The sequence below is a fragment of the Arabidopsis thaliana genome, chromosome 5 (assembly GCF_000001735.4).
Source record: "Arabidopsis thaliana chromosome 5, partial sequence".
Lineage (NCBI taxonomy): Eukaryota > Viridiplantae > Streptophyta > Magnoliopsida > Brassicales > Brassicaceae > Arabidopsis > Arabidopsis thaliana.
The window spans coordinates 22,478,698-22,504,751 of record NC_003076.8 but is presented as its reverse complement, the minus strand read 5'-3'; the positions used below and the strand labels follow the sequence as shown (position 1 = coordinate 22,504,751).

At 37.4% G+C, this 26,054-nt stretch overlaps 9 protein-coding genes and 1 non-coding gene across 32 annotated transcripts; 7 read left to right on the top strand and 3 right to left on the bottom strand.

Moving 5' to 3' along the window:
- The first annotated feature begins 607 nt into the window (after nucleotides 1–607).
- AT5G55550 (RNA-binding (RRM/RBD/RNP motifs) family protein) lies at nucleotides 608–3,217 on the top strand. Of its 11 annotated transcripts, NM_001203617.2 has the most exons (6): nucleotides 700–825; nucleotides 906–995; nucleotides 1,083–1,315; nucleotides 1,457–2,567; nucleotides 2,662–2,706; nucleotides 2,834–3,209. In NM_001203617.2, exons 3-5 carry the CDS (start codon nucleotides 1,094–1,096, stop codon nucleotides 2,673–2,675), a joined length of 1,347 nt encoding a protein of 448 aa, NP_001190546.1. In that variant the 5' UTR covers nucleotides 700–825; nucleotides 906–995; nucleotides 1,083–1,093; the 3' UTR covers nucleotides 2,676–2,706; nucleotides 2,834–3,209. The 11 variants fall into 11 exon arrangements, with proteins under 11 accessions (NP_851195.1, NP_001331844.1, NP_001331845.1 ...); NM_180864.3 differs by having other exon boundaries at nucleotides 608–825; nucleotides 2,662–3,217; NM_001345141.1 differs by having other exon boundaries at nucleotides 652–825; nucleotides 1,083–2,567; nucleotides 2,662–2,836.
- Nucleotides 3,218–4,037: 820 nt separating this feature from the next.
- On the top strand, nucleotides 4,038–8,556 carry TRN1 (tornado 1). Of its 2 annotated transcripts, NM_001345135.1 has the most exons (3): nucleotides 4,188–6,539; nucleotides 6,621–6,977; nucleotides 7,057–8,556. In NM_001345135.1, the coding sequence occupies exons 1-3, from the start codon at nucleotides 4,209–4,211 to the stop codon at nucleotides 8,428–8,430; spliced, it is 4,062 nt and encodes a 1,353-aa protein (NP_001330366.1). In that variant the 5' UTR covers nucleotides 4,188–4,208; the 3' UTR covers nucleotides 8,431–8,556. The 2 variants fall into 2 exon arrangements, with proteins under 2 accessions (NP_200365.1, NP_001330366.1); NM_124936.3 differs by having other exon boundaries at nucleotides 4,038–6,977.
- Nucleotides 8,557–8,687: 131 nt separating this feature from the next.
- On the bottom strand, nucleotides 8,688–11,860 carry AT5G55530 (Calcium-dependent lipid-binding (CaLB domain) family protein). Of its 3 annotated transcripts, none has more exons than NM_124935.3 (2): nucleotides 11,228–11,860; nucleotides 8,688–10,334 (listed from the first exon to the last, which is right to left on the bottom strand). In NM_124935.3, the coding sequence occupies exon 2, from the start codon at nucleotides 10,311–10,313 to the stop codon at nucleotides 9,096–9,098; it is 1,218 nt and encodes a 405-aa protein (NP_200364.2). In that variant the 5' UTR covers nucleotides 10,314–10,334; nucleotides 11,228–11,860; the 3' UTR covers nucleotides 8,688–9,095. The 3 variants fall into 3 exon arrangements, with proteins under 3 accessions (NP_200364.2, NP_974935.1, NP_974936.1); NM_203206.2 differs by having other exon boundaries at nucleotides 11,690–11,860; NM_203207.2 differs by having other exon boundaries at nucleotides 8,796–10,334; nucleotides 11,224–11,649.
- Nucleotides 11,861–13,451: 1,591 nt separating this feature from the next.
- Nucleotides 13,452–16,698, top strand: AT5G55520 (kinesin-like protein). Of its 2 annotated transcripts, none has more exons than NM_001037002.3 (7): nucleotides 13,452–13,861; nucleotides 13,998–14,096; nucleotides 14,167–14,970; nucleotides 15,068–15,166; nucleotides 15,247–15,288; nucleotides 15,388–16,158; nucleotides 16,254–16,698. In NM_001037002.3, the coding sequence occupies exons 1-7, from the start codon at nucleotides 13,565–13,567 to the stop codon at nucleotides 16,545–16,547; spliced, it is 2,406 nt and encodes an 801-aa protein (NP_001032079.1). In that variant the 5' UTR covers nucleotides 13,452–13,564; the 3' UTR covers nucleotides 16,548–16,698. The 2 variants fall into 2 exon arrangements, with proteins under 2 accessions (NP_001032079.1, NP_200363.2); NM_124934.3 differs by having other exon boundaries at nucleotides 13,486–13,861; nucleotides 15,247–15,300; nucleotides 16,254–16,678.
- Nucleotides 16,699–16,736: 38 nt separating this feature from the next.
- On the top strand, nucleotides 16,737–18,455 carry AT5G55510 (Mitochondrial import inner membrane translocase subunit Tim17/Tim22/Tim23 family protein). Its single transcript, NM_124933.5, has 5 exons — nucleotides 16,737–17,037; nucleotides 17,420–17,484; nucleotides 17,603–17,675; nucleotides 17,769–17,822; nucleotides 17,977–18,455. Exons 1-5 carry the CDS (start codon nucleotides 16,836–16,838, stop codon nucleotides 18,225–18,227), a joined length of 645 nt encoding a protein of 214 aa, NP_200362.3. The 5' UTR covers nucleotides 16,737–16,835; the 3' UTR covers nucleotides 18,228–18,455.
- Nucleotides 18,456–18,736: 281 nt separating this feature from the next.
- AT5G55508 (uncharacterized protein) lies at nucleotides 18,737–18,880 on the bottom strand (the record flags this gene model as incomplete). The annotated part of the gene is made up of 1 exon (NM_001125970.1): nucleotides 18,737–18,880. One exon carries the CDS (start codon nucleotides 18,878–18,880, stop codon nucleotides 18,737–18,739), a length of 144 nt encoding a protein of 47 aa, NP_001119442.1.
- Nucleotides 18,881–19,039: 159 nt separating this feature from the next.
- Nucleotides 19,040–19,653, top strand: AT5G55507 (hydroxyproline-rich glycoprotein family protein). The gene has a single exon (NM_148134.2). The coding sequence runs from the start codon at nucleotides 19,191–19,193 to the stop codon at nucleotides 19,464–19,466; it is 276 nt and encodes a 91-aa protein (NP_680439.1). The 5' UTR covers nucleotides 19,040–19,190; the 3' UTR covers nucleotides 19,467–19,653.
- Nucleotides 19,654–19,909: 256 nt separating this feature from the next.
- AT5G55505 lies at nucleotides 19,910–19,982 on the top strand. The gene has a single exon. It is a non-coding gene; the product is annotated as a tRNA-Ala (tRNA).
- Nucleotides 19,983–20,120: 138 nt separating this feature from the next.
- Nucleotides 20,121–22,627, bottom strand: XYLT (beta-1,2-xylosyltransferase). Its single transcript, NM_124932.4, has 3 exons — nucleotides 21,671–22,627; nucleotides 21,285–21,434; nucleotides 20,121–21,093 (listed from the first exon to the last, which is right to left on the bottom strand). Exons 1-3 carry the CDS (start codon nucleotides 22,364–22,366, stop codon nucleotides 20,335–20,337), a joined length of 1,605 nt encoding a protein of 534 aa, NP_568825.1. The 5' UTR covers nucleotides 22,367–22,627; the 3' UTR covers nucleotides 20,121–20,334.
- Nucleotides 22,628–22,814: 187 nt separating this feature from the next.
- GEX1 (gamete expressed protein 1) lies at nucleotides 22,815–26,040 on the top strand. 9 transcript variants are annotated; one of them, NM_001345127.1, is made up of 7 exons: nucleotides 22,837–22,866; nucleotides 23,630–24,159; nucleotides 24,254–24,841; nucleotides 24,938–25,064; nucleotides 25,152–25,338; nucleotides 25,433–25,577; nucleotides 25,675–26,040. In NM_001345127.1, the coding sequence occupies exons 2-7, from the start codon at nucleotides 23,681–23,683 to the stop codon at nucleotides 25,928–25,930; spliced, it is 1,782 nt and encodes a 593-aa protein (NP_001318802.1). In that variant the 5' UTR covers nucleotides 22,837–22,866; nucleotides 23,630–23,680; the 3' UTR covers nucleotides 25,931–26,040. The 9 variants fall into 9 exon arrangements, with proteins under 9 accessions (NP_001330005.1, NP_001330002.1, NP_001330007.1 ...); NM_001345133.1 differs by having other exon boundaries at nucleotides 22,815–22,866; nucleotides 25,433–26,040; NM_001345134.1 differs by having other exon boundaries at nucleotides 22,815–22,866; nucleotides 25,152–25,577.
- Nucleotides 26,041–26,054: the final 14 nt, after the last annotated feature.

Below are 26,054 nucleotides of genomic sequence, written 5' to 3'. Positions count from 1 at the left end.
TGCACTAAAGTGATTTTAAGATGTCAGGATACAATTCAGAATCTCTGACCACTAAGTTAGATTAAGGCGCTCAAGTATTAAATTTTGTACTATGTACATGTACACTGTTTTAATTGTTTTAAATGATAGAATGGTAATGTTACAAAACAATTTTAAAAGCAAAAAAAAAAAAAATTGAAAGAAGAAAAATGCATAGAGCTTGTAATAAAAAAGGTATTTGGTCATCATCGACTCATTTCCAATATTTTATTATCATGATATTTTCTTTTGAGAATACAAAAATATTGGAAAGAGTTCGTCCAAGAGTAAAAATCACACCATTTTAAACAAAATTGCAAATTGCAAAGTGTTTTATAAAATAAAATAAAATATAGTTTAAAAGTTTTCTATTGTTTATTTGAAAATTTAGGTAACAAATAAATGATAGGGATATTATGGGTCTCCATGATCATGATAGTAGTAATAGTCTAGCCTTAAATCAAAAATTATATTTAATCTCAACTATCTACCAAAAAAAAAAGATGCTTAAACCAAAAGAAAGCCAAATCTCAAATATTTTGCCCCATTATATTATTATTAAGATTATTATTATTATATGTGAGACTAACTATTGTTCTCTGTCTCTTTTTTTCTTTTTAATTATCAAAGAAAGAAACTCTTTCTTAATGGAAACCATTTACAGATAAAAAAAACATTAAAAGGAAAGGTTTTTAATAAAGCCTTTGAGAGAGAAGATGTTTATTATAGGATGAACAAAAACATCCTCTGTTTCTCTCTTTTCATATTTTTCTCCACATTTCCTCATCTGGGTCATCTCCAAAAATGGTGCTTTTTTTTAATAATTCTTCACGTTTCTGGGTTTTTGGTTTTGTGATTTGATGATGCTTTTTTTTTGTTTTTTTCAGATTTGATGATAACCCAAATTCGCAATTTGATTAGGACAACAACAACAACTTTATTTATCTGATTCCGTCTTTGATTTTCAGACAAGAAAAGTATGTTGTTTCTAAGTCTTTTGATTTTTTTCAATTTCATCTCCTTACTCGATTTTTTTTTTTTTGGGTTTCTCTGAATTGGAGCAGAAAAAAAAAAGATGGAATCGGATCTGGGGAAGCTCTTCATTGGTGGGATTTCGTGGGATACAGACGAAGAAAGGTTAAGAGACTACTTTAGCAACTATGGTGATGTTGTTGAAGCTGTGATCATGAGAGATCGTGCCACAGGTCGTGCACGTGGCTTCGGCTTCATTGTCTTTGCAGACCCCTGTGTCTCAGAGAGAGTGATCATGGATAAACACATCATCGATGGCCGCACGGTTTGTGATTTCAATCATTTCTCAATCTTTCAGCAGAACAAACAAAGTTCAGATCTTATTGCAACTTCCTCAATTTGCGTTTTTGAATCATCTCTCAATCTTTGTTTCTCAAAGTGTAAAGATCAAATTTATGTTTTGCAGGTTGAGGCGAAGAAGGCTGTGCCTCGAGATGATCAGCAGGTGCTAAAGCGACACGCTAGTCCTATCCACCTTATGTCACCTGTCCATGGTGGTGGTGGAAGGACAAAGAAGATCTTCGTTGGAGGTTTACCGTCTAGCATTACCGAGGAGGAGTTCAAGAACTACTTTGATCAGTTTGGTACTATTGCTGATGTTGTTGTAATGTATGATCATAACACGCAGAGGCCAAGAGGTTTTGGCTTCATCACATTTGATTCAGATGATGCTGTTGATAGAGTTCTTCACAAGACCTTCCATGAGCTCAATGGGAAACTAGTTGAGGTCAAAAGAGCTGTACCTAAGGAGATTTCCCCTGTTTCTAATATCCGAAGCCCGCTTGCTAGCGGTGTTAACTATGGAGGCGGGTCTAATAGGATGCCTGCTAATAGCTACTTTAACAACTTTGCTCCTGGTCCTGGTTTTTATAACAGTCTAGGTCCTGTTGGTCGTCGGTTTAGTCCTGTTATTGGTAGTGGTAGAAATGCGGTTTCTGCTTTTGGCCTCGGTTTGAATCATGACTTGAGTTTGAATTTGAATCCAAGCTGCGATGGGACAAGTTCTACGTTTGGTTATAACCGTATTCCAAGCAACCCTTACTTCAACGGTGCTTCCCCGAACCGTTACACCTCTCCAATCGGGCACAATAGAACTGAGTCTCCTTACAATTCGAACAATAGAGACTTATGGGGAAACAGAACCGACACTGCAGGTCCCGGTTGGAACTTGAATGTCTCGAATGGAAACAACAGAGGAAATTGGGGACTTCCTTCTTCTTCTGCTGTTAGTAATGATAACAATGGCTTTGGAAGGAACTATGGGACAAGTTCTGGACTTTCCTCGTCCCCATTTAATGGTTTTGAAGGTTCTATAGGGGAACTGTACAGAGGCGGCTCAGTCTACAGCGACTCAACGTGGCAGCAACAGCAGCTACCATCTCAGTCTTCTCACGAGCTAGACAATTTGTCTCGCGCTTACGGTTATGATATTGACAATGTAGGTTCAGACCCATCTGCAAATGACCCAGAAACTTACAATGGAAGCTACAATGTTGGAAATAGACAAACTAATAGAGGTAACAAAAAAATTCATCTCAATAAAACTTGTAACTTGGATACATTTTGATCGCAATCGAAATGTTCTGATCTGTGTTTTATTTACTTGTTGAGGTATTGCTGCATAGGTTATCAAAAACCAAGAAAACAAAAAAAAAAGTTGAGAGATTTGTAGATTGAAAGCAACCAAATTTCAGTTGCAGAGTTTGAACAGGTTCTCATGACAAAGAAACCAACTTTGTTGATCACAGTGCCAAAGATTATGGTTTGCTTTCTCTTTTGTTAGACCAAAAAAAAAAAAAAAAAAGAGAAAAACAAAGAACCGTTTTTGTTTTTCTTCTTCTTACATAAAGATCAGATCGTAGCAGCCAGACAACCAAAGATACTACAAGGTGGATTTAGATTTGCTTCTCAAAAAAGTTTTTTTTTTTCTTTCATAGAATAACCAAACAAAGATCGTAGAATTTTCGATCAAAGATTCTTCAGAGTTCTGTGCTCTGTTTTGTAATTGTACTTTTTTTTTCTTGTTTACAAAATGAATTGTTCATGAAAACTTTGTTTTCTTAAAAAAAAAATTAGCGTGGGAGAAATATTGTGTAAGAGAGGGATATGACTATTTTGTTGCATGTATCCCTAATGAGATATATATATATATATATTTTTTTAAAGCTATTTTTGTTTTTATAATTTGTGCCTTTGTGGAAGAAAAGTTTGTGAAAACTCTTATTTATATTTATATCTTTCAAAAAAATGAAAAAAATTCATATCTTTCATGTAGTTAAACATTAATATTACACACTCGTATTTGGAAATAAACTAAAAGTAACTAGGTCGTAGTCATATGACCAAACTATATTTTGAGAAAATTTACCACCATTTTTTCTTTCTTTTTTGGTAAACAACTTTTATTTTTTTTGGATAAAATGTACATTTTTGATTAATCTAGAATTAGTAAACAACGAAATCAATATTATGAGTTTATGACAGACATGCCGTAGAACATTTAGGTCCCATTAACAAGAGTCGGTCCAAGACTTTTGCCGTTTTGCGACTTTTAGGCCTCCTTCTTGTAAAAGCTTTATACGTGAAAGTTTATTTTTACCCCAGTAAAGTAATTTTTATTCCACATTGCAGAATTTTACGAGAAATTTTACTAACAAATTTACGATAATTTTAATTTTCTTCATGGTCAATAATTTTTATTTGTTGATGATAAAGCACTTGTGGATTTGTTTCTTATATACACACACTATCTATACCAAATTATAATGTCCAGAAATATAGAATTTTATTTCTTTATAATTATGACAAAACAACTTACATATTTATATCTCTAGCTATTTTTGACAAAAAAATATCTCTAGCTATTTTAAAACTTTTTATTTAAGTTTCATCATAATGTAATTGATATGTAATTAATTATCAAAACATTACAAAAAGAACTACTTGTCAAATTCTTATAATACAATGTATTAATATTTATTGATAAAACAATAATTTAGTCAATATTACAGTGGCTCAACAAGTAAAAAATAAAAGTCACTCAACATTTATCCAACTCATCAATATCCAGATTGTGTATTAAATTTTCAAAATAAAATAAAACACACCAATAAAGAAACAAAAATCCTCAACTTTACCTTTCTTCTCTCTGTCTAAAGATGGAGTCAGAGCCAGACCAAAGCTTCAAAGACCTCTCATGGTTTCTTCAAGCAATCAAAGACCCACAACAAACTTTCTTCAATCTTCAAACCCTATCTTTCTCCTCTTCCGGAAACACCACGCATTGTCAGCTAATAACAGAGAGCTCCATGAACATCAACGTCACTAGAGACAACCTCACTTCACTTTCCCAGATCTTCATCGAGCTAGCAACATCCTTAGAGACGCAGACGTCTCTCAGGAACTTGGAATTCGAAGGAATCTTTTGGGAAATCGAGCTGTTGCAGAGCTTGGGTTTGTTGTTAGACAACACCTCGAAGATAAAGCAGCTTGCTTTCAGAAAGAACAGGTTCAGTGAACAATGTCTCAACGAGCTCTCAGAGATTCTGAAAAGAAACAGGTTTTTGAAAGAGGTTATGTTCTTAGAGTCGAGTATTGGATACAGAGGAGCTACGCTTCTCGGGTCGGCTCTCCAAGTTAACGATTCGTTAGAGGAATTGCAGATTTGGGAAGATTCGATTGGGTCAAAAGGAGCTGAAGAGCTTTCGAGGATGATTGAAATGAACTCAAGTTTGAAACTTTTCTCCATTTTCGACTCGAGCCCTTTCACTGCTACGCCATTGATATCTGCTGTTTTGGGTATGAACAGAGAAATGGAGGTTCATATGTGGAGTGGAGATCACAAACGAGACAGAAGCCTAAAGCTTGTTGAGTTCTTGCCTGAGAGCAAAACTCTGAGGATTTACCAGATTGACATTTCTGGTTCTTGCAGAGTCGCTGCAGCCTTGGGGATGAATACAACAGTCAGGTCTCTAGATATGACGGGTGCGAAGCTAAACTCTCGGTGGGCGAAGGAGTTTAGATGGGTTTTGGAACAGAACAAGACTCTGAGAGAAGTGAAACTTTCGAAAACAGGTCTTAAAGACAAAGCTGTTGTTTATATTGCAGCTGGACTATTCAAGAACAAGAGCTTGCAGAGTTTGTATGTTGATGGAAATCGGTTTGGGAGCGTTGGTGTTGAGGATTTGCTTTGTCCATTGAGTAGATTCTCTGCTCTGCAATTACAAGCTAACATCACATTGCGGTCAATTGTGTTTGGAGGTTCCAATACAAAGATTGGAAGAGATGGACTTACAGCAGTTTTAAAGATGGTGACAACAAATGAGACTGTGGTTCATCTTGGGATTCATGACGATGCGAGTTTGGGACCTGATGATTTCATACATATCTTCAAGAGCTTGCAGAAGAACGCGTCTTTAAGACGGTTTTCGTTACAAGGCTGCAAAGGGGTAAGAGGTGATAGAGTATTGGAGGCAATCACTGAGACATTGCAGATTAATCCATTGATTGAAGAAATTGATTTAGCGAGAACTCCGCTTCAAGATTCAGGGAAAGCAGATGAGATTTATCAGAAACTGGGACACAATGGTAGGAAGATAGATGAAGCAGAGACGGATGATTCACTCAAGGATATGCCACTTACTGAGCCAAAGAGCGTTAGAGCTTTCCTCTGTGGACAAAACTATGCAGGAAAGACAACACTCTGCAACTCTATACTGCAAAGTTCGTCTGCTTCCGGTTTTCCTTATGTGGAGAATGTGAGAAATTTGATGAATCCTGTGGAGCAAGTGGTTAAAACAGTTGGTGGGATGAAAATAAAGACATTCAAGGACGAGGAGACAAAGATCTCGATGTGGAATCTTGCGGGGCAGCACGAGTTCTTTGCTCTTCATGATCTTATGTTCCCAAGCCCGTGCTTCTTCTTGATCGTATTGAGCTTGTTTAGGAAACCGAGCAATAAAGAACCCAAAACACCAGCAGAAGTAGAGGAAGAGCTTGAATACTGGCTTAGATTCATCGTTTCCAACTCGAGAAAAGCGATCCAACAATGCATGAAACCAAATGTCACAATTGTTCTCACACATTCCGAAAAAATCAATCTACAATCTGAAAGCTTTCAGGCAACTGTGGGTTGCATTCAGAGACTGAGAGATAAGTTTCAGGCTTTAGTGGAATTTTATCCGACTGTATTCACAGTTGATGCAAGATCATCTCCTTCGGTTAGTAAACTCACACATCATATTCGGATGACTAGCAAAGCCATCCTTCAAAGAGTTCCTCGGGTTTATCAGCTCTGCAATGATATAGTACAGCTCTTATCAGACTGGAGATCAGAGAATTCGAACAAACCTATTATGAGATGGAAAGCCTTTGCAGACCTCTGCCAGTTTAAGGTTCCTTCCCTGAGAATAAAGTCTCGCAACGAGAACATTCAGATTGTGGAGACAAGACGGCATGCTATAGCCACATGCCTCCACCAAATGGGAGAGGTGATTTACTTTGATGACTTGGGCTTTTTGATACTAGACTATGAATGGTTTTGTGGGGAGGTTCTTACTCAGTTGATAAAGCTTGATGTAAGAAAGCAAAGCACTGGGGAAAGAAATGGGTTTGTGAGCAGGAAAGAGCTAGAGAAGACTTTGAGAAGTAGTTTACAGAGTCCAATTCCAGGGATGACCTCAAAGGTACTTGAGCACTTTGATGCGTGTGACCTTGTGAAGATGATGAAGAAAGTAGAACTTTGCTATGAGCAAGACCCTTCCAGTCCAGACTCTTCATTGTTAGTCCCATCGATTCTCGAAGAAGGCAGAGGAAAGACACAGAAATGGCAGATAAACACACATGACTGTGTTTATTCAGGCCGTCATCTTCAGTGCGATGATTCAAGTCACATGTTTCTCACAGCTGGATTCTTCCCTCGTTTACAGGCAAGGGCTCAAAATCACTTTTCTGTTTCTTTCATCTCTTTAACTCAAACCTTACCAATTTTTCATGTTGCATGCACAGGTGCATCTTCACAACAGAATCATGGAACTGAAGAACCAACACGGGGCGACTTATAGTCTTGAGAAGTACCTCATTGCTATAACGATCCATGGTATTAACATTAGAGTGGAACTTGGAGGACAGTTGGGAAATTACATTGATGTTCTGGCTTGTTCATCAAAGAGCTTGACAGAAACTCTGAGGCTCATTCACCAGCTAATCATTCCGGCTATCCAGAGCAGCTGCCGAGGTGTAATCCTCCTTGAGCACATCATAAGACCACAATGCGTCCAGGACTTGACTCCACCGCGATTCCGACAAAGCCAGTTTGTTTCCCTCCACAGACTAAAAGAAGCATTATCATCAGTTCCTGCAGAGACTATGTATGACTATCAACACACATGGGACTCTGTTCTAGATTCAGGTAAGACTGTTCTAAGAGCCGGATTTGATTTAGCCCGCAACCTCCTCTCTGATGATGATTTCAGAGAAGTCCTGCAAAGAAGGTACCATGATCTGCACAACTTAGCACAAGAACTACAAGTTCCAACAGACGAAAACCCCGAAGCAGATAATCATGTACCGGTGACCAATGAGCTGGAAAAAGTTGATCCTAGCTTCGGTGGAATTGCTAAAGGAGTAGAAGCAGTACTTCAGAGACTGAAGATTATTGAGCAAGAGATACGCGACCTGAAACAAGAGATCCAAGGACTGAGATACTATGAGCACAGACTTCTGATCCAGCTTCATCACAAAGTGAATTACCTTGTCAACTATAATGTCCAGATGGATGAAAGAAAAGTTCCAAACATGTTTTACTTCATCAGAGCAGAGAACTACGGGAGACGACTGATCACATCTATGGTTCCTGGCATGGTCGCTCTAAGGATACACATGTTATGCGAATTTAGGCGGGAAATGCACGTCGTAGAGGATCAGCTTGGTTGTGACGTAATGCAGATAGACAACCAAGCTGTGAAGTGCTTGGCTCCATACATGACAAACTTCATGAAACTGGTGACTTTTGCATTGAGGATAGGAGCAAACTGGGCAGCTGGGATGGGACACATGATACCTGACTTGAGCCATACTATCGCTCACCTAGCCAACCCAGCTGTCATGACTGGAGCGGCCGGAGCTGCAGGAGCCATAGGGGTCGCTGCTGCATTGGGTAGGAACCGAGGCAGAGATAGAGATATTCAGGAACAAGAACAAAGAGCAGCTCAACAGTGGCTCATCGATTACTTGAGGGAACAGACTTGCTCAACCGGGAGGGATATTGCAGAAAAATTTGGCCTCTGGCGAGTTAGATACAGAGACGATGGGTCCATCGCCTGGATTTGCAAACGGCATATGATCACCAGAGCCCATGAAGTGATCCAAGTTCCTCTCTAATGGTTGCTAGCTAGCTACAAATAAACAGTAAGAGAAAGTAGTTTAATAGGCAAAACCATTTTCATTAAATTATGTTGCATTACGATAATGTTTTGAATCTTTTACTTACTTACTGTTGAATCCCTTACCTTTTATTACCACATGGTATGAAGACAGAAAAGCAACCTCAAGATCCTGTGAAAAGGACATTTCAACTAACCAAAAAACATCCAAACATTTGTTCTCAAGATTTTTTCAGAAAGCTGAATCATTGGATCCTTTGCCTCTCTCTCTCCCCACCTATGGACCTCCTCTTTGATGGTCACAAAGAAAAAGTAGGACCAGAGAGTGAAAGTCACACCATATGATGATTGCACGAATAATTAAGCAATCTAAGCATTTATCACTATGCTTTAAAGATTCTTGTGGATGTAAAACGCAGTAACTCAGAAAATACAAACATGATTAGGCAGCAGAAGTTCATATAATGCGTACATAGTTCTAATAGAGTAAAGGCTAGTGATACGTAATAATAACTCACATCAACTAAAGCATCAAGCTGACCAGATGGGAGATACAACATGAAATAGTACATTATAAAATTACATCATTAGGATTAGTCTTTCTTCATTAGAAAAGTCTAAGGGTGACCTGCGTTCTTTCTCTGAACTTGGTAAAAGAGATGCTCAGAAGAAAGGCCTGCTCCCATAGAACACACGGGATCCGTTGTTGCTCTTTGGTGTTGGCAGCTTCTGAGAATCAGAGCTTGAATTTTCTGATTTTGTTGGGCTGTCAATGTCCAGAGGAAGCTTCATCTTAGCCAGTGAATCTGTAAACTGTTGCATGCTTTTCATGTACATGTCGACTATATCCTGCTGCACCACCTTTGACTCTGGCTCAACCTTCACAGTGAGGACGGATTTCACAGTCTTCTCCTCAGATGTCTCACCAGAAGCCTCGCTCTCTGACTCCTGGGAACTCGCTTTGGAGTTCACGACAGAGAGATGTTCATGGTTTGGTGTTTCTGTGGCGGAGTGAGCTGAAGCGTGAGGAGAAGCAGCTCCATTTGTTGCATTGCTGCTCTCAGGTGAATCTTGCTTCAGTATAGAAGTGACAGAATTAGTCACATGATTCTCAGCATCGGAAGTAACCAAGCTGTCAGAAGTTTCTGAGTCAATAGTGGAACAAGAGATCCCAAAATACTCGGAAACCATCTTCTCATTTTCATTAGCAACATTAGGATCTGGAAACTCTATCTTATCCAACTCACCCGGAACTGATTCAGACCCTTCTGGATCCTTGGTAGTTTCATCAATAGAAACAGACGAAGGCATAGAGGGAATAGCCATCACGTCAGGGTAGGATCCATAATAGGAGAGTGACAATTGAACAAAACCAGCTGGCGAATGGTAGAGATCAGTGGAAGAAAGAGAGAACTCTTTCTCGAGTTTCCCATTCTTGAAGAGCAGTTCCGACATAGGAACCAGAGTAAAACCAAGCAGCTGGTCCTCAAGATAATTCTTCACCCTGCTCATCATGTAAATCTCACATTTGAGGGAAGTGTCCAGAACCCTGACATCAAGCTTAACATTGTCATCAAAAACCGGATTCCTCCCACCGCCATTGATGATTTTGGTCGAGACAGACTTATCAGGATCACTTGTAAGGCAAAGCTTGGCATAAACGTCTTGCTTGTGATATATACAAATGTTATGGATATCCCTTGCCTGATGGACATAAACCTCAAGAGCACCAACAAGGTCTTGCCGGCCACAACTTTTAGAATCTTTCCCATTGGAATTTATGCCATTCGATTGGTTTCCAGAACTCTGCACAGAATTTGAGTTCTCATTCTCTGACTCACCAATCTTGAATGGTGAAACAACAGATTGTGGGGAGTCCATTGTAAAACCTAACAAACAATCCTGCAAAAGATGAAGGCCTATTAGTATCAGCACATGTAGATAGAGTCTATTGTTGGAAACTTGCACATCCAGAAGAGACATGACTAAAAAAAAAGTGAACTATGTGTCCATGATAAGTACAACACCAAGCTGAGCAATTTGTTAATATTCACCATGCCATGGTATCTTTAGCAAGCAAACGGGCTATTCTATAATGCGTCTAACAGCCTAGCAGATATTAAGACTGAACCCGGAAAGAACGGGATCTTGTGATAATATATCAGAATGTAATATAAACCGAAAGATCAAGTTTTAAAATAAAAATTTGGGAAAGAAAACAAAAATTTAGATCATAATTAAAACTCAAACAATGTTGATTAACAGATTTTGAAAACTATATGTAAGGGAGATACACCAACCAAAAGGACAGTTTCATGTCAAAATCAGAATTGAGAACGTTATAGGCCTAAACTACGCAGAGCAGAGCTAATAGAGAGAATCTCAAGAACAAGGAAACGAACTCTGCTCCCTTAGATCCCAACTCACAATATAGTCACTTGTAATTCAAGATGGATGCATCAACAATCAACACAGCCAAAATCCACAGATCAAGTTTAGACAACAATTCAAGGCTAATCTCAACATAGATGATAACACATTCAACAATAAAGAAATTTTGAACTAGAGTCAAGTTTAGGTATTACCAAGTCTTTAAATTCAAACTCTAACCAAGTCAAACAATTTATGAGCGGTTTCATACAAATTCAAACTCTAACCAAGGCATCAATTAACTGAAAGTTTCAAAGTTTCTTGCTCGATCCAATCATCAAAGAAACTCAAAAATCCTGCCACAGCTTACAATCAATCAACACAGACAACAGAAATGGTAAAGCTGATTACTTAAGAAAACTTGCCTAAATCCAAAACCAAGCTCTGATCTGAGGCAGCTGATTTCTCTAACAACAAGAACCCACAAAGAGAGAAACTTTAAACAAAACAAAAAAAAAAAGGGTAAAGAAAGACAAGTCGTAGTCGTGTAAGAAGATGATAGAAAGAAGAACAAGCATGTGGGTGGGTTACATAAGAAAAAGTTAGAAACAAACAAGACAATTTTCAAAGAGAGTTTTAAATGCAAACTGTTAGTAAGTTGACAAAAAAAGATTGGAATTTTTTGAAGGGTCGGCGGAAAGAAAGAGAGATAAGATTAGGGTTTAGCACAGTCACTTCAATGGCGGACCACTAAGAAGGTGGGACATAGACTTCAAATTTTCAACTGTTTCGGCTGTGAAAAGTTTAGATTGAAAGCTATAAAGCTTTATCTCTTATTAAAAGAAATCTTTACAATAATAATACTTCACGCGGATGAAATCACTTACAGAGATGTTTGGAAGATGGAAAAGCTGTGAGCTTCTTTTTTTTTGTTGTTGTTGGCTGGCAAAAGCGTTAATGGAGTCTTTCTGGTTCTTTTTGTAAATTTGCAAAGTTATTGAGGTAAAAAGGAAGAAGATGAAAAGATAGAAGAGAGCGTTTTTTTAATTATTCGGAGCTAATGGGCTTTGGGGCCTACACGTCAGTTTTTGGCAAAGCATATCAAGTGATTATCACATGATCTTTAACTTTAATTATATTTTTGCCTCTTTTTCTGTAAATATAAATGGGTTAATATTGTAGATGGTAATGAAAATATCATAATAATATTGAAGATGAACTTTAGTTACACAAGTAAGGAGCGATTTCAGATGAATAAAAAGGTATGTTACAAAAAATATATGAACTTTAGTTAAAATGAAATGCAAATATACTTAAGTAAATGTAATATAGTATGGGATTTATGAAATAAATATGTGAAATTGAACTGTAACTGTATCTTTCTTCAACCATGTAAAGTTATAAAATATTATTTTCTTAAGAAAATGAGTGGATGTGAATGCATGAGTACACAAATTAAAGTTAGATATGATATTTAAAAGTTAGAAAAATATTGAAGATGTGTAGAACCCACAAGAAAGCTAAAATAATAAAAAGATCCAAAAAGTGCTGAATTTGAATTTTTTTATATAGTATTGTCATTATTCATGTGTAAATAAAATATCATTGTTTTGTTTTCTTTTATTCTCTTGACAATTATTGGTTATATATGTTTCTAATGCCAAAAATTTCAAACTATAATTGCTGACAATTATAACAAAAGAAAAAAAAAATGTCACTATCATCTGGATGCCTACCTCTTTCCTTTTAGTTGCTTAAAATCTTATATTCCATTTATTTAACGTACAAATCAACTTTTCTCCCAATCCCAAATTATTGTTTAATTATTCTCCCCACAAAATTCTCATCTATCACCACAAATTCAACTAAAATTACTTGTAATCATAGAACTCTTTATTACTGAAATAAAACTGAAATGATTTTGTACACCGTCAACATATATAGACAGTGCTGCTATTTTTCTTAAGCCTGGGCATAATATCCAAATCCGAAGAACCGATCTAAACCCGATCCGAAAAACTCGAACCGAACCTGAACTCGAACTTTTAAAATATCCAAACGGGTCTAAACTTTAAAACCTGAAAAACCCGGACCCGAACCCGAACCCGAATAAGTACCCAAACATATCTTAAATATAAATATATATTAGTTATATTTATACTTATATATAGAAAATATTAGGATTTTTTTGGATATTTAGTTATTTTTGTGTATTTTTAAATATATTCAAGCAAAATTACTCGTGTTGTTTTGGAAATTTTTGAAATTTTCAAGTAATTTAATAGATTTACATACAAAATTTTGATATTTCAATATATAAATAAACCCGAACCCGAACCAAACCCGAACCAAAATCTTAAATTACCCGAATGGGTCTTAAATTTCTAAATCCGAAAAACCCGAACCCAAAATACCCAACCCGAATCTGACCCGAATATCCGAACGCCTAATTTTTCTATGTTAATGAAATCAATTATATGACATGTTTATAAAGAGAAATAAATTACGGTGAGAATTAAGCCCATTTACGTTACGGAAATAAAACACCCATTTAAAAAAGCCCAACACGTGAAGCCCATTTCCGAGTGCGTCCCACATTTACTCCAACGGTCGAATCGACTCAAACATTCAAAATACAAAAACGCTATCTTTATCGTCTTCCTCTGTCTCTCTCTCACAACACATAACGTTCAAATCCTCTCTCTCTCTATCTCGTCTCTTATCTCTAGATCTAAAAATCTCTTCTTTCCTCAATCTCTGTTATGAAAACGATGAAGTCACCAGCGAAGATCGGAGAGAGTCGGTTCTTAGGAAACATTTCGACTTCTTCTATTCGAAATCTGCTTCCCAGATCCATCTACGCTAAGCAGAAATCGATTCAAAATGCAGATACTAAAAAGAGTTTCAGATCCAACGACGAGAACTCTCCTCCTTGTGACCCAAACATACAAACAAATCATCATCTCAACAACGACGACGATCTTCACTTGAAGAAAAAGTCGCCTCAGAAAGTGTTTCCATCTGCGACTCAACAGATTCTCCCTAAAGAATCTACTCAGGTGGATTCATATAACTTAAGATCTTTCTATAATTAGGGTTTTGATACATTTTGATTTTACATAATTTGTTGTCTTTAGTTCCTTTGGATTTGAAGTTATTGTTTCCGTCTCTGAGTTTTAAATTGAATTACAACAGTTTGAAGCGAAGAGTGTACTCGTCACAAGAGCTAACTCAATGGCTAATGAGATTACAGAGGAAGATGATTCATTGGGTCACCAGATTCGTGACCTAAAGGTTTGAATTTTTTGTCACTTATTGGTTGCGTATTTGTGTTTGTGTGTAATGTTGGGTTTATGGTTTATAGGAGGAACTAATAAGAACCAAGTCTGATGGGTACAAACCTGATGGAAGCAAGAATGGTTACTTTGTGAGGGAGAGTTTGAGTCAATTGAGAAACAGCATCAACAAGTCTTTAGTCATGTCGTGTGAAAACAGACAAGGTTCAGAAAAGGAAACAATGTATGAGGAGGAGTATGATGATGATGTAGTGGAACTGAGTAAACACATTAACAAGTTTCACACTAACTGTGATTCTGATGATTTGAGGGATTCTATTCAATCCTCCTTTGCAAGTGCTTCAGGCTGTGAAGCAGATTCAATGAGTGGAGACGAGATTTGCTCTGTTGATAAACACAAGGATCACAAAGATTGTGCCTTGGCTGATTCTGGTCCAAGCGCAGTGGGAAATGGGATTTCTATCAGTTTACCACATCAATCACGTATTCTTGAAGAGCCTCCTTTGTCAGAATCTCCAAAGATTAGGAATTTTAGGAAGAGCGTGGCTGCGTCGACAAAGTTTCAGGCAAGTCCTAGGAATGTAACCGAGAGCTCCTCCACTGGAAACAGAAAGCCTTTAAGTCCTACAGATTCTCTAGCTGCAAGTCTCCAGAGAGGACTAAATATTATAGACTGTCACCAACGGAGCTCACTGTCAAACAGATCTTCTGTTTCCTTCTCGTTTGGGCATCTCTCTCTGAAGCCTTGCGATGAAGCCGATGATAATCTTAGTGCTTCGGTTAAATTGTTACAGAAAGATAGACCAAAAGAAGGTGGATCATCGATTCTCCTCTGTCTTTCTTGCAGACAGAAACTTGACCAAGAAGCTCAAGTATGTCTAGAAACCCTGAGATGCATTTCCTTTTGTTCATTTTCAGTTTCTTTAGTAGAAGGCTATTCGTTTTGACTATTGTATCTTTTATCATCAGGGAGGATATAAGGCAATAGAAGAAGCTTGCGTGGACGAGAAGCATCTCAAGAACATGTGTGTCGAGCAGGCTACCAAAATTGAGCAGCTTACTTATCAGGTAAATAACTTATGGTGAGACTAGTGAGTGTTATATGTTGAACTTGAGTTTGCTGACACTTTGTTTTTATAATTCTTCAGTTAGACGAATACAAAAAGAACGCTTTGCAGGAGTCAAGTAAGGTAACCCAACAGGTTATATTTCAAAGAAAACAAGCACATTAGTAAATTGTTTGCAAGACATGGATAATCAACTTTAGCTATGCTTATCTGTTTGTGCAGCTAATGAAGTCTGATGATGGAGAAGATGAGACAGAGGTCGTGAAGGAAACATATGAAACAAACCAACGTAGTGAAGAGTTTGGGAAAGTAAGGATTGATCTCAGTGAAAAGGAAGCTCTTCTAAAGGAGATTGCAGAGCTCAAAAGCAAGCTTCAGCCTACAAAATCAACGGATAATGTTAGATCTTCGTTGCTGTTACGGTCTTTCCAAATGAGGAAGAGCATTGATTTTACCAAGAACACTGAGAACAACAGCGAGGCGCTAGAAGAAGAACGTGAGAGGTGGACAGAAATGGAGAGTGAATGGATATCTTTAACAGATGATCTAAGGATGGATATTGATAGCCATCGTAGACACGCAGAGGATCTAGAGATAGAGCTCAAGAAGGAGAAAATGGCTACAGAGGAGTTAAATGATGCTCTAAGTAGAGCTATGCTTGGTCACAGTAGATTCATCGAGCAGTACACAGAACTGCAGGAGAAGTACGATGAATTAGATGAGAGGCATAGCGTGACTATGGCAGGAATAGTTGATGTGAAGAAAGCAGCGGCTAAAGCTGCTTTGAAAGGTCGCCACGGGAAGCGTTTTGCAAAAGCTTTCTCAGCTGAACTTACTGCTATTAGAGCTGAGAAGGAGAAAGAAAGAGAATTCTTGAAAAAGGAGAACAAGGGCCTTAAAATTCAGCTGCGAGATACTGTTGAAGCTGTTCAAGCTGCTGGAGAATTACTTGTCAGACTCCGTGAAGCTGAGCAAGCAGTTCAATCCTCTGAGGTAACTTTTACTTTCACCAACTAAAAAAAAACCTTTGGACACTTAGATTCTGCATTATAGATTCTACATGCTGATTCCTAAAACCATAATTGCAGGAACGTTTCGGCATAATGGAAGAAGAGAATGACAAGTTGAAACAGCAAATGGAGAAGTTAAAGAGTAAGCACAAAACAGAAATGAGCACAATGAAGCAATATCTAGCAGAAAGCAAATTACCAGGGTCTGCATTAGAGGCATGGTTCAAGGAGAATGAGCAAGAAGAGGAAGAAGAGCATGTATCATCATCAGAACACAGAACCGGTGTTGTGAGCTATGACAACTATACAGACGATCAAGCATGGAGATCTGAGTTTGGAGCCATATATCAAGACCATGACCATCACTACTGATTCATGTTACAAATTTATCATTTCATTTCAAGAACAAAAAAACTTCTTGGGCAATTTCTGCAATTTCTTGCCCATCTTGGGCAGGCCTGTTCTTACATTTTATTAAAAAATCTATATATATAAGTTTCTGCAATTTCTTCATAACATATAGGCCCAAGTGAGGCCGAATTGAGGCCCATAATGAATATAGTGTTTGGCTACAGGTAAAAAAGCAAACTCTGTTTCTAATTTTTGAAGATTAGGTAGAAAACGAAAGTGTGTCTTCAAGCTTCAAAGAGGTCTTAAGCTATGGCGGCCGAGAATTCTTCAAACGCTATTAACGTCGATACGAGTCTCGATTCCGATTCAAAACCTAACCGTGACGCTAATGATATGACTGATCATGACTCTTCTTCTAAAGCATTGGTAATCCCTGCTCCCGCCGTTTGTCTTGTACGTTTCGCCGGAGATGCTGCTAGTGGCGCATTCATGGGCTCTGTATTTGGCTATGGTGAGGTTTTTTTTTTTTAATTCCTCTTCGTTTATTTGATTACAAAGTAATTGAATTCGAGGTTGACTAATCGTTGATGAAACTTAGCTTTGAAGTTTCTATTAAACTCTGAAGTTTGTGTTTAGGCTAATGTTAACGTTGACTAGAGGAAAAACTAGATTACTTGGGTTAAGGATTGATCAAACATTGAGTCTTAAGGAACAACAATGGCCTGTGTAGACTTCATTGGTGTAGCTTTTATAGAACAGATTGGTTTTGTTTTGCAGTCAATTTAGCTTTAGCTATTTAGTGTTGACTAATAGAGAATTACTTTGTGTGTCGTTGTTTTTTTTATGAAACTGTGATTGAACAATAAATCTCACGGAAATAAGTTGGTGTTCAGGCTCTGGATTGTTTAAGAAGAAAGGGTTTAAAGGATCATTTGTGGATGCGGGTCAGTCTGCAAAGGTGCCTAAATCTTAAGTCTTTATGAATTAATTGAGTATTATGTTCATTGAAACTGCATAAGGTTATTATTTCATGTATGCTTGAGAGGCAACTGAATGAATTGTGGTTTCTTTGTTAGACTTTTGCGGTTTTATCTGGAGTACACAGTTTAGTTGTTTGCCTTCTAAAACAAATACGAGGCAAAGATGACGGTGCGGCTCTTTTATCCCTTCTGACTCGTACGATGTAATATTCAACTCGTAGCATGACTTTGCTTATATGTTCAAATTTCCTCCATTCTGCAGCCATTAATGTTGGAGTTGCTGGGTGTTGTACTGGCCTTGCTCTTAGTTTCCCCGGTAAGAACTGAATTCATATCTCCGCATTTGCAAGTATATGATGAACTATGTGAGCTATTTACGTTTGATAGAGCTGTCTATAGGAATTTGATGATGAACATAGTCACATCTACTCTGGCTAAGCTAACAAGTCTCCATGATCATGTGTTTGCAGGTGCACCGCAAGCAATGCTACAGAGTTGTCTCACTTTTGGTGCCTTCTCCTTCATCCTTGAAGGACTCAACAAAAGACAAACGGCTTTGGCTCACTCTGTCTCGTTTAGACAACAAACCAGAAGTCCCCAACATGATTTACCGCTGCTCTCGTTGGCTATCCCAATCCATGATGAAATCAAAGGAGCTTTCTCTTCTTTCTGCAACTCCTTAACGAAACCCAAGAAGCTCAAATTTCCTCATGCTCGTTGATTTTTTTCCTACTTTATTCTTTTGCCTTTTTGTAGATTTTGAAAACAGATTGAAAAATGGTTTTTGATGCATGAGCCAATGAGAAAAAGGTGTTTTACCTTTATTTGTTTTCATAATATAGTTTCTAGGACTAATTAAGTCCAGAACTAATTATGGAAATGTCAAATTGAAATTTCGAAATCTTTATATGGTCGTCTCTAAATAGTAATTGATCATTGTCATTTTAAGCACTATATCCTTTAGAAATTTTTAATTCTTTTGAAAGATTTGGTGTTACACAAATTTCATTTACCACAAGCAGTGGAGATACGTGTGAAGGCAGATGCAGTAACAAATCAATTTGCAGTACATAAATGGTATAGGTATTGTATAATACAATGTCCAGATTATAACAATAAGTACTAGGATTTAATACCATTAATCTAAATACCTTAATTAACAAAAACAAATTGTATCGTACGTAGAAAGAAAATATCTTCTATAGTCTCTATATAAACAGCTCTTTGGTTCTAACCAAAATACTTGGAAACAGTTAAGTTTTTCTCTTTCTCATCAGCACAAAGCCATGTTGGATCATTCTTCTTCTTCTTCTCAAATGGTTTCTCTTCTTTATCTCTCATCATCATTATTGTATCCATGATGACATTACACATCCTCAACAAATCATCATGACTTGGTTCCTTTTTTTCTTGCAGACTTGCATTCTAAGGCTTGATACTCAGACTAGTGGATGGGACAAATCTATGCATAAGATTTTTAAAGGCATTCATGGTATTTTTTTTTTTCTCATTTTTATTTAAATCTTGCGCATTAGAACAATGTTGTTATGTTTTGTAATGATTTTGAACAGATGTAACATACACAATCGATGCGACGAAAGGATTAGCTTATCTCTCAGGCAAGATCAGCCCTGAGATTATTCTGAGGATTCGTAAAGCTAAGAAACATGCTCAATTAATCCACATGGATTATGGTCACGTTACTCCTCCTCCTCCTCAAAACTTTCTGCCACCGTGGCAACAATATTCGCCGATGTATCAACAGGTGTCGGCGCCAATGTCTCCGATGTCTCAGTATATGAACTACCAACAATTTCCGTATACTGAACAACAACAACCTCCTGCGACGTATCCGTATTATTATTATCCTTATTACGTACCGGAAATGTGGTATTCTTCGCCGCCGCAGTTACCGACGCGAGACGGCGTTACCGGCGAGCCACAGTGTCGGATTTTGTGAAGATGATTTGGTTTCAAACGACGTCAGTTTGAAGATTCCGACGTTTTTTTTTTTTTTATACAGCCGCGTTGTAGTATTACAATTGGTATTGATTTGGTTGAAGTGATTTTTGTAGCTTATACCATTTTTTTAAAAAATTATAATTTTCATCATTAATAAAGTTTAATCACATCTCGAGTTTTCAATGATATACTGCGATCGTGTGAGTCGTTGATCCTACTTTAAGTTAAAGAATTTTCAATTATTATATCTTTACTAAGGTAAATCGGTTTGAATTATACATATTAGATATTTAGATTAATGAAATATGAGTAGAAAATGAAATTTCCAATTTGTCTCAAATTAAATTTTACGTCGCTCTTTTTCTTGGCAATAAATGTTTCGTTGAATTTGTTTTTTATAAATCTGATTTATATAAAACTAAATTGAATCAGTACACATATGGGGATGTAGCTCAGATGGTAGAGCGCTCGCTTAGCATGCGAGAGGTACGGGGATCGATACCCCGCATCTCCATTATTTTTATTGTCCTCTTTATTGATTTTTTCTTTCGACAGCTACTATTTTATTTACTAGAAGAAACACGTCAGGGAAAGTCTCTGTTTTGACATATACATTATCACCTTTGTTCATCCACTATGCAAATACCATTTTGGCATTTTCCTTTTAAAAAGGAATTGTAAAATAATAATAGATAAGATAACCATTAGAAATCATGTTTAGTACAAAAAATAAAAGCCAAATTTACATCATTAACCAAATCGAAAAAATGATACAAAAATACAAGGTATCAAAATATGACAAACTCACCGGTCACCGGAGATTAGAACTCACTCACTATCCTAAATTCTTGTTTTTTCTTTTGTCTTTAGCAGCCAAGGCTCTTCATGATCTCCGTTAACTTCTCAATCACAGCCGTTGGTTCCGCTCGTGAGTTCGCCAGATGCATCGCGTGATACTCCAATCCTTTCCACTTAGCTATAAGCTCGAAATGAGGTCTCTGAAACTCGACGCTTATTATCTCAAATATCGTTGTGTTTGGTGTTGCAGAGACAATGTGAGTCAGTCCTGCTCCATGAGCTCCTATGATCACTGAAGCATCTTGAATGGCTCGGACTTGATCTTTCATTGACATGTGTGCAAGCAAGCCATTCACAAGGTTAATCCCGCATTTGGTCAGACCGGTGGACCCAGTTGCAACCCAATGATGCAACGAGTCGAACACTTCTTCCTCATTGATGAGCCGAGACTGGACTTTACCGCCATGACGAGGATGGGCTAAGTAATCTTCACGGCGGACAAAAAGAACATTATAAACTGAGGCTGATGATGATGATGATGATAGCGGCTTTTCTAATGAGCGGTGTCTATTGACAGGCAACCCGAAAGCTGCTCTGATCATTTCACCAAACTCTGATATCCTCGCAGTCCTTTTATCGTCCGGGTTTTGCCACAGATTGTGAGCTGAATCTCCCTTGCAGTCTATTTCTCCGGACAAGCCTTTAAAAAGAGCGGTTTCGTATCCCAATGGTGAAAGAATCGCGTGGCGGAAACAAACCGGTTTGGTGAAGTTCTTTGCGTATCTGATTCCGGAAAACAAAGCTGTCCATGTTTCTTCTAGCTGCGTCTGCAAAAAGATTCACAACATGGATATGAAACTCATACAAGATTCAATTTTATTCATCAAAGGAGGGAAACTAAAACCATAAACACGCAAGAAATCCAAATCCTATAACGAAGAGTAACTAACTACAAGTCTAAACTGGACTTTCCCTGCTCATATAAGGATCATGACCATGAACAAGAAGAGGAGCATACCGTGCAGTGTCCGTCAACGAAAACAACGTGAGGTCGATTAGGCAAACCGGTGACTCTAGACGAAACATAGGCACTATACCAATCTGTCACAGTATGGAAGAGATTTGCGTACTCGAATCTAGTGACAAGCAAGGTCGGTTCCTCCACCCACTGCAGCCAAACAAAAAGCAAACCAAACATCAAACCAACAAGATATAACCACCACACATAACTACATAGTCTTCCAAGAATCTCACACAACCACAACCTAATTAATATGAACAATGTAAAGCTCAAAATCAGTGATTCATTGCTGCATATGTTGAATGAAAAGTCTCCAATTATGCAATCTTTTCACCAAAACACAATCTTCAAATCCACCAGATCAATGAGTAAAATGCACAAACCTCTTCACAAACGAAATCATTGGTATCAACAGCACGAATCGAAGCAACCAAATCTCTCATTGTATGTCTATCAATTCCACCTTCTTGCATATATTCATTCAACATCTCATCATTCACCAGCCGCCGAGAAACCGCACTACCTCCTTCTCCTCCACCAAAACGACGGTGTCTCTTAAAACCTAACCGTGAAGAAACCTCTTCCGCTACCTCAAACGCACCTTGTCGAAACGCAGGAAGCTCCTCCTCCTCTTTCCTCCCCATAACTTCCTCTAACTTCTCACCTCCTCTCGACATAACAATCCGATCCGGAACCATTCTCAGATTCCTTCCTTCACAAATCGAACTCTGTAATGTCTCACTGTAAAAACATCGGAACCAGCTTCCTTCTCCTCCTCCTCCAATCCTCGGCTTAAGGAAGTCAACTCTCTTTGTAAATCCATTCCCGAAGTAACCTTCGCAGGAGCCAGTTGGTAGATTCCTCTGCGGCGGCGTCCATGGGAGGTAAGAAGGTAAGATCGGCCACGGTTTCTGAATCGCCGATTGGTTATTCACTGAAACGTGGTATATATGAGGAGGCTGTGACTGCTCCGGTGAAAACGACGATGAGTGAAAAACGAAGTAGATGATGAGAAAGAGAGAGTTGAGAAGTAACATATACAGAAAAATCTTCAGAATCTTCGGATTCCGTTTACTCATCTCTCTCTCTCGTCTCTCGTTCCCTTGATTTGCGGTTTTGAAGAGAGAGCGAGAATTTGAAACTCTTTCTATTTTTAGTTTTCCATCGATTTCTTCTCTCTCGATTCTGAAGTGAAGTCAATCGCCGGTGAAAGGTACAGAAGATTCAGGCGAGACTTCATCGGCTGTTTCGCCGGAAAATTGTTCTTCAATAAGATGAATCGGAATTTTGAGAGTCTGCAGATTTATTAAAGCTGAAGATTCCATCATTCCTCTCTGTGTATTGTTTGGCATTTTGCTTTTGACTAAAAAATTCTTATACCAATGAACCAAATACAATTAAACCGAACCGAAAATAAATTAATCACATAACCAAAATCAAATTAAACCGGGAAGTAAACCAAACGTTCCCGAAACGTTTCCATCTTTTTGTCAAACACGTTCGTTACTTTATAATTTGCATTTCTCACTTTCCTCATAATCACCGACTCAAAAACAATCTCCAATTCTTCTGTTTTCTGGTAAGCTTTGTGTTTTTTTTTTGTATCACTGTATTCTCATTCTTTAATTTATTGGTTTGAAACTTATGTTAAAGTAAGTGTTTTGTTTAGATTCATCATTCATTCATGCAAATATTTTTTTGAGAAAATTATTCTTTAGAATTGAAATTGTTTTTCGTGTTTATTTTTGGTACTTTAGTTTGTTTTGCCTCTCTGTTATGAAATTGACTGACAAAAACGTAGAGATTCTTCTCTGATTCGAAGTCATATAACTATTTTTAGTTTTTTTTTTGTTCTTATATGTTTTTCTCCCAATATCGATCTTGAAGTTAACCTTGTCGTGTAATTTTCTTGTTCTCTTTTACGATAAAATTTGGATTGTACTTTTTTCTGTGATTTTTTCAGACTATTTTTCGATATTGTTTCTTAGTAATAATGGTTTTTGGTTTATCTTTATTGATACGACTTCAAATGCATGTATTAATCTCAGAAAACGAAAAACAAAGTGGATACAGATTCTTCCTTATTTTAGAAAGATTGTTTTCTGAAGATTTTAATGAGATTTATTTTCTTCTTTTTAAATCTGCAACTTGATTTGCCAATAATCTTTTTTTTTATAAACTTTATGAACTTTATTTATGACGATGATACCAAAAAAAGAAAAAACTTCCATTTATCTAATTGGAAGTTCAAGGGGCTTCCTTTTCTTGCGCTCCAAGTTTTCTGTTATATAAACAACAACATTCTCAGAATGTAATGTTCTGTCTCTTTTGTTTGTTCGTAGGTGATCAATCACAAGGCTCCTCGAGAAGAAGAAGATCTCAAATCCGATTAAATGGATCGTTTCAGCAGAAAATGTCTTCTGTTTCTTCTATTGATCATACTTTTAGATTCTCCATTAACATGCCACAGTTGGGGATGGTTCTCTTCTTCTTCTTCCTCAGCAGAAGATCCATACTCTTCTTCTTTTTCTCGGTCTCGCAAATCCAACCCCGACTTCTCCATGGAAGTTTTCAGTGATCAGAAGGCGGTTCAAGTCCTTGAAAACAAGCTTGTTGGTCTAACCAGTTGCTGGCAAAATGCTTATAGTTACCTCTTGGCTGGCTGCAAAGAAACGATTGCTACAGAAGAAAAGAGAAAGAGATTTGCTTGGTATTTGAGCGATTGCTTCATCAAAGACTCGGGAAGACCGGCGTTTCCAACCTGTAAAGATGAATCAGTAATGATGAGTTGCCTCAAGAAGCTTGATGATCATGAGCATAAGATCTATCTCGATTTCTTGCTTGAAACCAACACCATCTGCCAACAATTACAGTAAGAAAAACAATTTACCATGAATATTTTTCTAGCTGTTATTACTTTTGTTTGCCAAAATGGATTCTCAATTTGCTTCTTTTTGGTATGGCAGGAGTAATGCGTTCAAAAATGAGATAGAGAGGCTTGTGAATGAGCTCAAGAATACAGCTCAGTATACAGAAGATAAATTGGATATCTTGGAGAGTAAATCTGATGCTTTAATACAGACCTCAAGCATGATTCATGATTCTTTAGGGTCACTAGATGTTCGGGTTCAAAACGTGGCTAGTGTGACAAACACCTTAGAAACTAGTGTGAGTGGATTATCTCAACAAACAGTAGAAATCTCTCAAGAACAGAAGAACATTGCAGAATCACAGCTAGCTCTCAGGGACGGTCAAGTAAAGATGAAAGAAACGTTGAAAGATGGAATGGACATGTTCCTCGATGCGTATACTAACATCCAAGAAGGAGTAGATAAGTTGAAGAGTGATACAGAGCAGATTGAGGTGGAAATAAGTGTACTTGGAAATAACCTATCAACCAAAATGATAGATTTGCAGAGTACAACCGATGACATCGGAACAAAGACTCGTAGTTCGTTGGATAAACAACAGAAGCTTTTAGACGGCCAAACCGTGGCTCTTGACGGTATTCAGTTTCTTACCCGGTTTCAGTCTGAGGCACTGCAAGAGAGTAGGTAAGTTTCAAATACACATTTTATCAGTTTAAATTCAAAGGCAAGACACTTTTCTCCAAGAGCTAATTGTGTTCTGTTTTCCCTGCAACTTTGTAGGAATACATTGCAACGTTTGAAAGAATTTAGTCAGGAGCAACAAGAAGATCTTGCAAAGCGGCAAGAAAAGCTTCAGGAGGTTCATGATCACTTGTTTGAAAATTCAAAATCAATGTTGGAAGCCCAGGTCAGTCCTCCCAAATCTTAACAAATATTCAAAAGCTGTACAAGCAAATGTCACATAAAATCAATATATAACAATCTGTTTTTGCAGGTAGCGTTTGAGGCTAAACAAGCAAACATGTTTGTAGCTTTGGATAAGCTGTTTGCTTTGCACAATGCGATGCTTCTCGAGTCGCGAGTGATAAAAGCCTTTGTCATCTACTTCTTGTCAATCTTTGTCATCTACATGTTTACAAGCACAAAACAAACTTATATCATAAGGCCAAGGCTTTACATTGGTAAGTGACCATATTCCAAAATCCCTATTTCACACAATATTCGTAACACTAGATTCCATTAGTTTAACAAACATTTTCCTTTATACAAACGCAGGTTTGTGCGTTACTCTGGCATTAGAAGTGGCGAGTTTACGATACGTGAATGATACAGAACGCCAAGCATGGATGATAAACCTTATCAGGTCTTTATTTGCTCTTCTTGCTTCAGCTCAGCTTCTACATGCTGCTTTGTCATACAGGTATAACCAAAATATACTATAATGTTTTGATTAACCAAAACAAACTCAGAAAATGATGAACAATTGAACATATATCCTCTCTTGTCTAAAAATGCAGGGACTATGAAGTACTAAACCATCAAATCTTGCTAAGATTAGTTGATAAAGTGAATGACATGCAAAGCAAGAAAGAGCTCTCGTACGATGAAGATACAGAGAGCGAGGTAGATTGGACATCTTGGGTTGATACAGATTTAACTGATGATGATGACAATCTTGCAGATCCTGATTACAAAATCCCACTACTGATCAAAGACAATCCGGTTACTACTTCATCATTGACTAGAAGATTGTATAATTTCCGTCCACGATAGCCACCAAAGTTTTTCACTCAAAGTCGAAACTACATTAGTCATATATGTATCTTAGGGAAACTTCACATTGTATCTGGATCAAAACTATAATTATATGCTATAGTTTTTGCAATAATGTAACCAT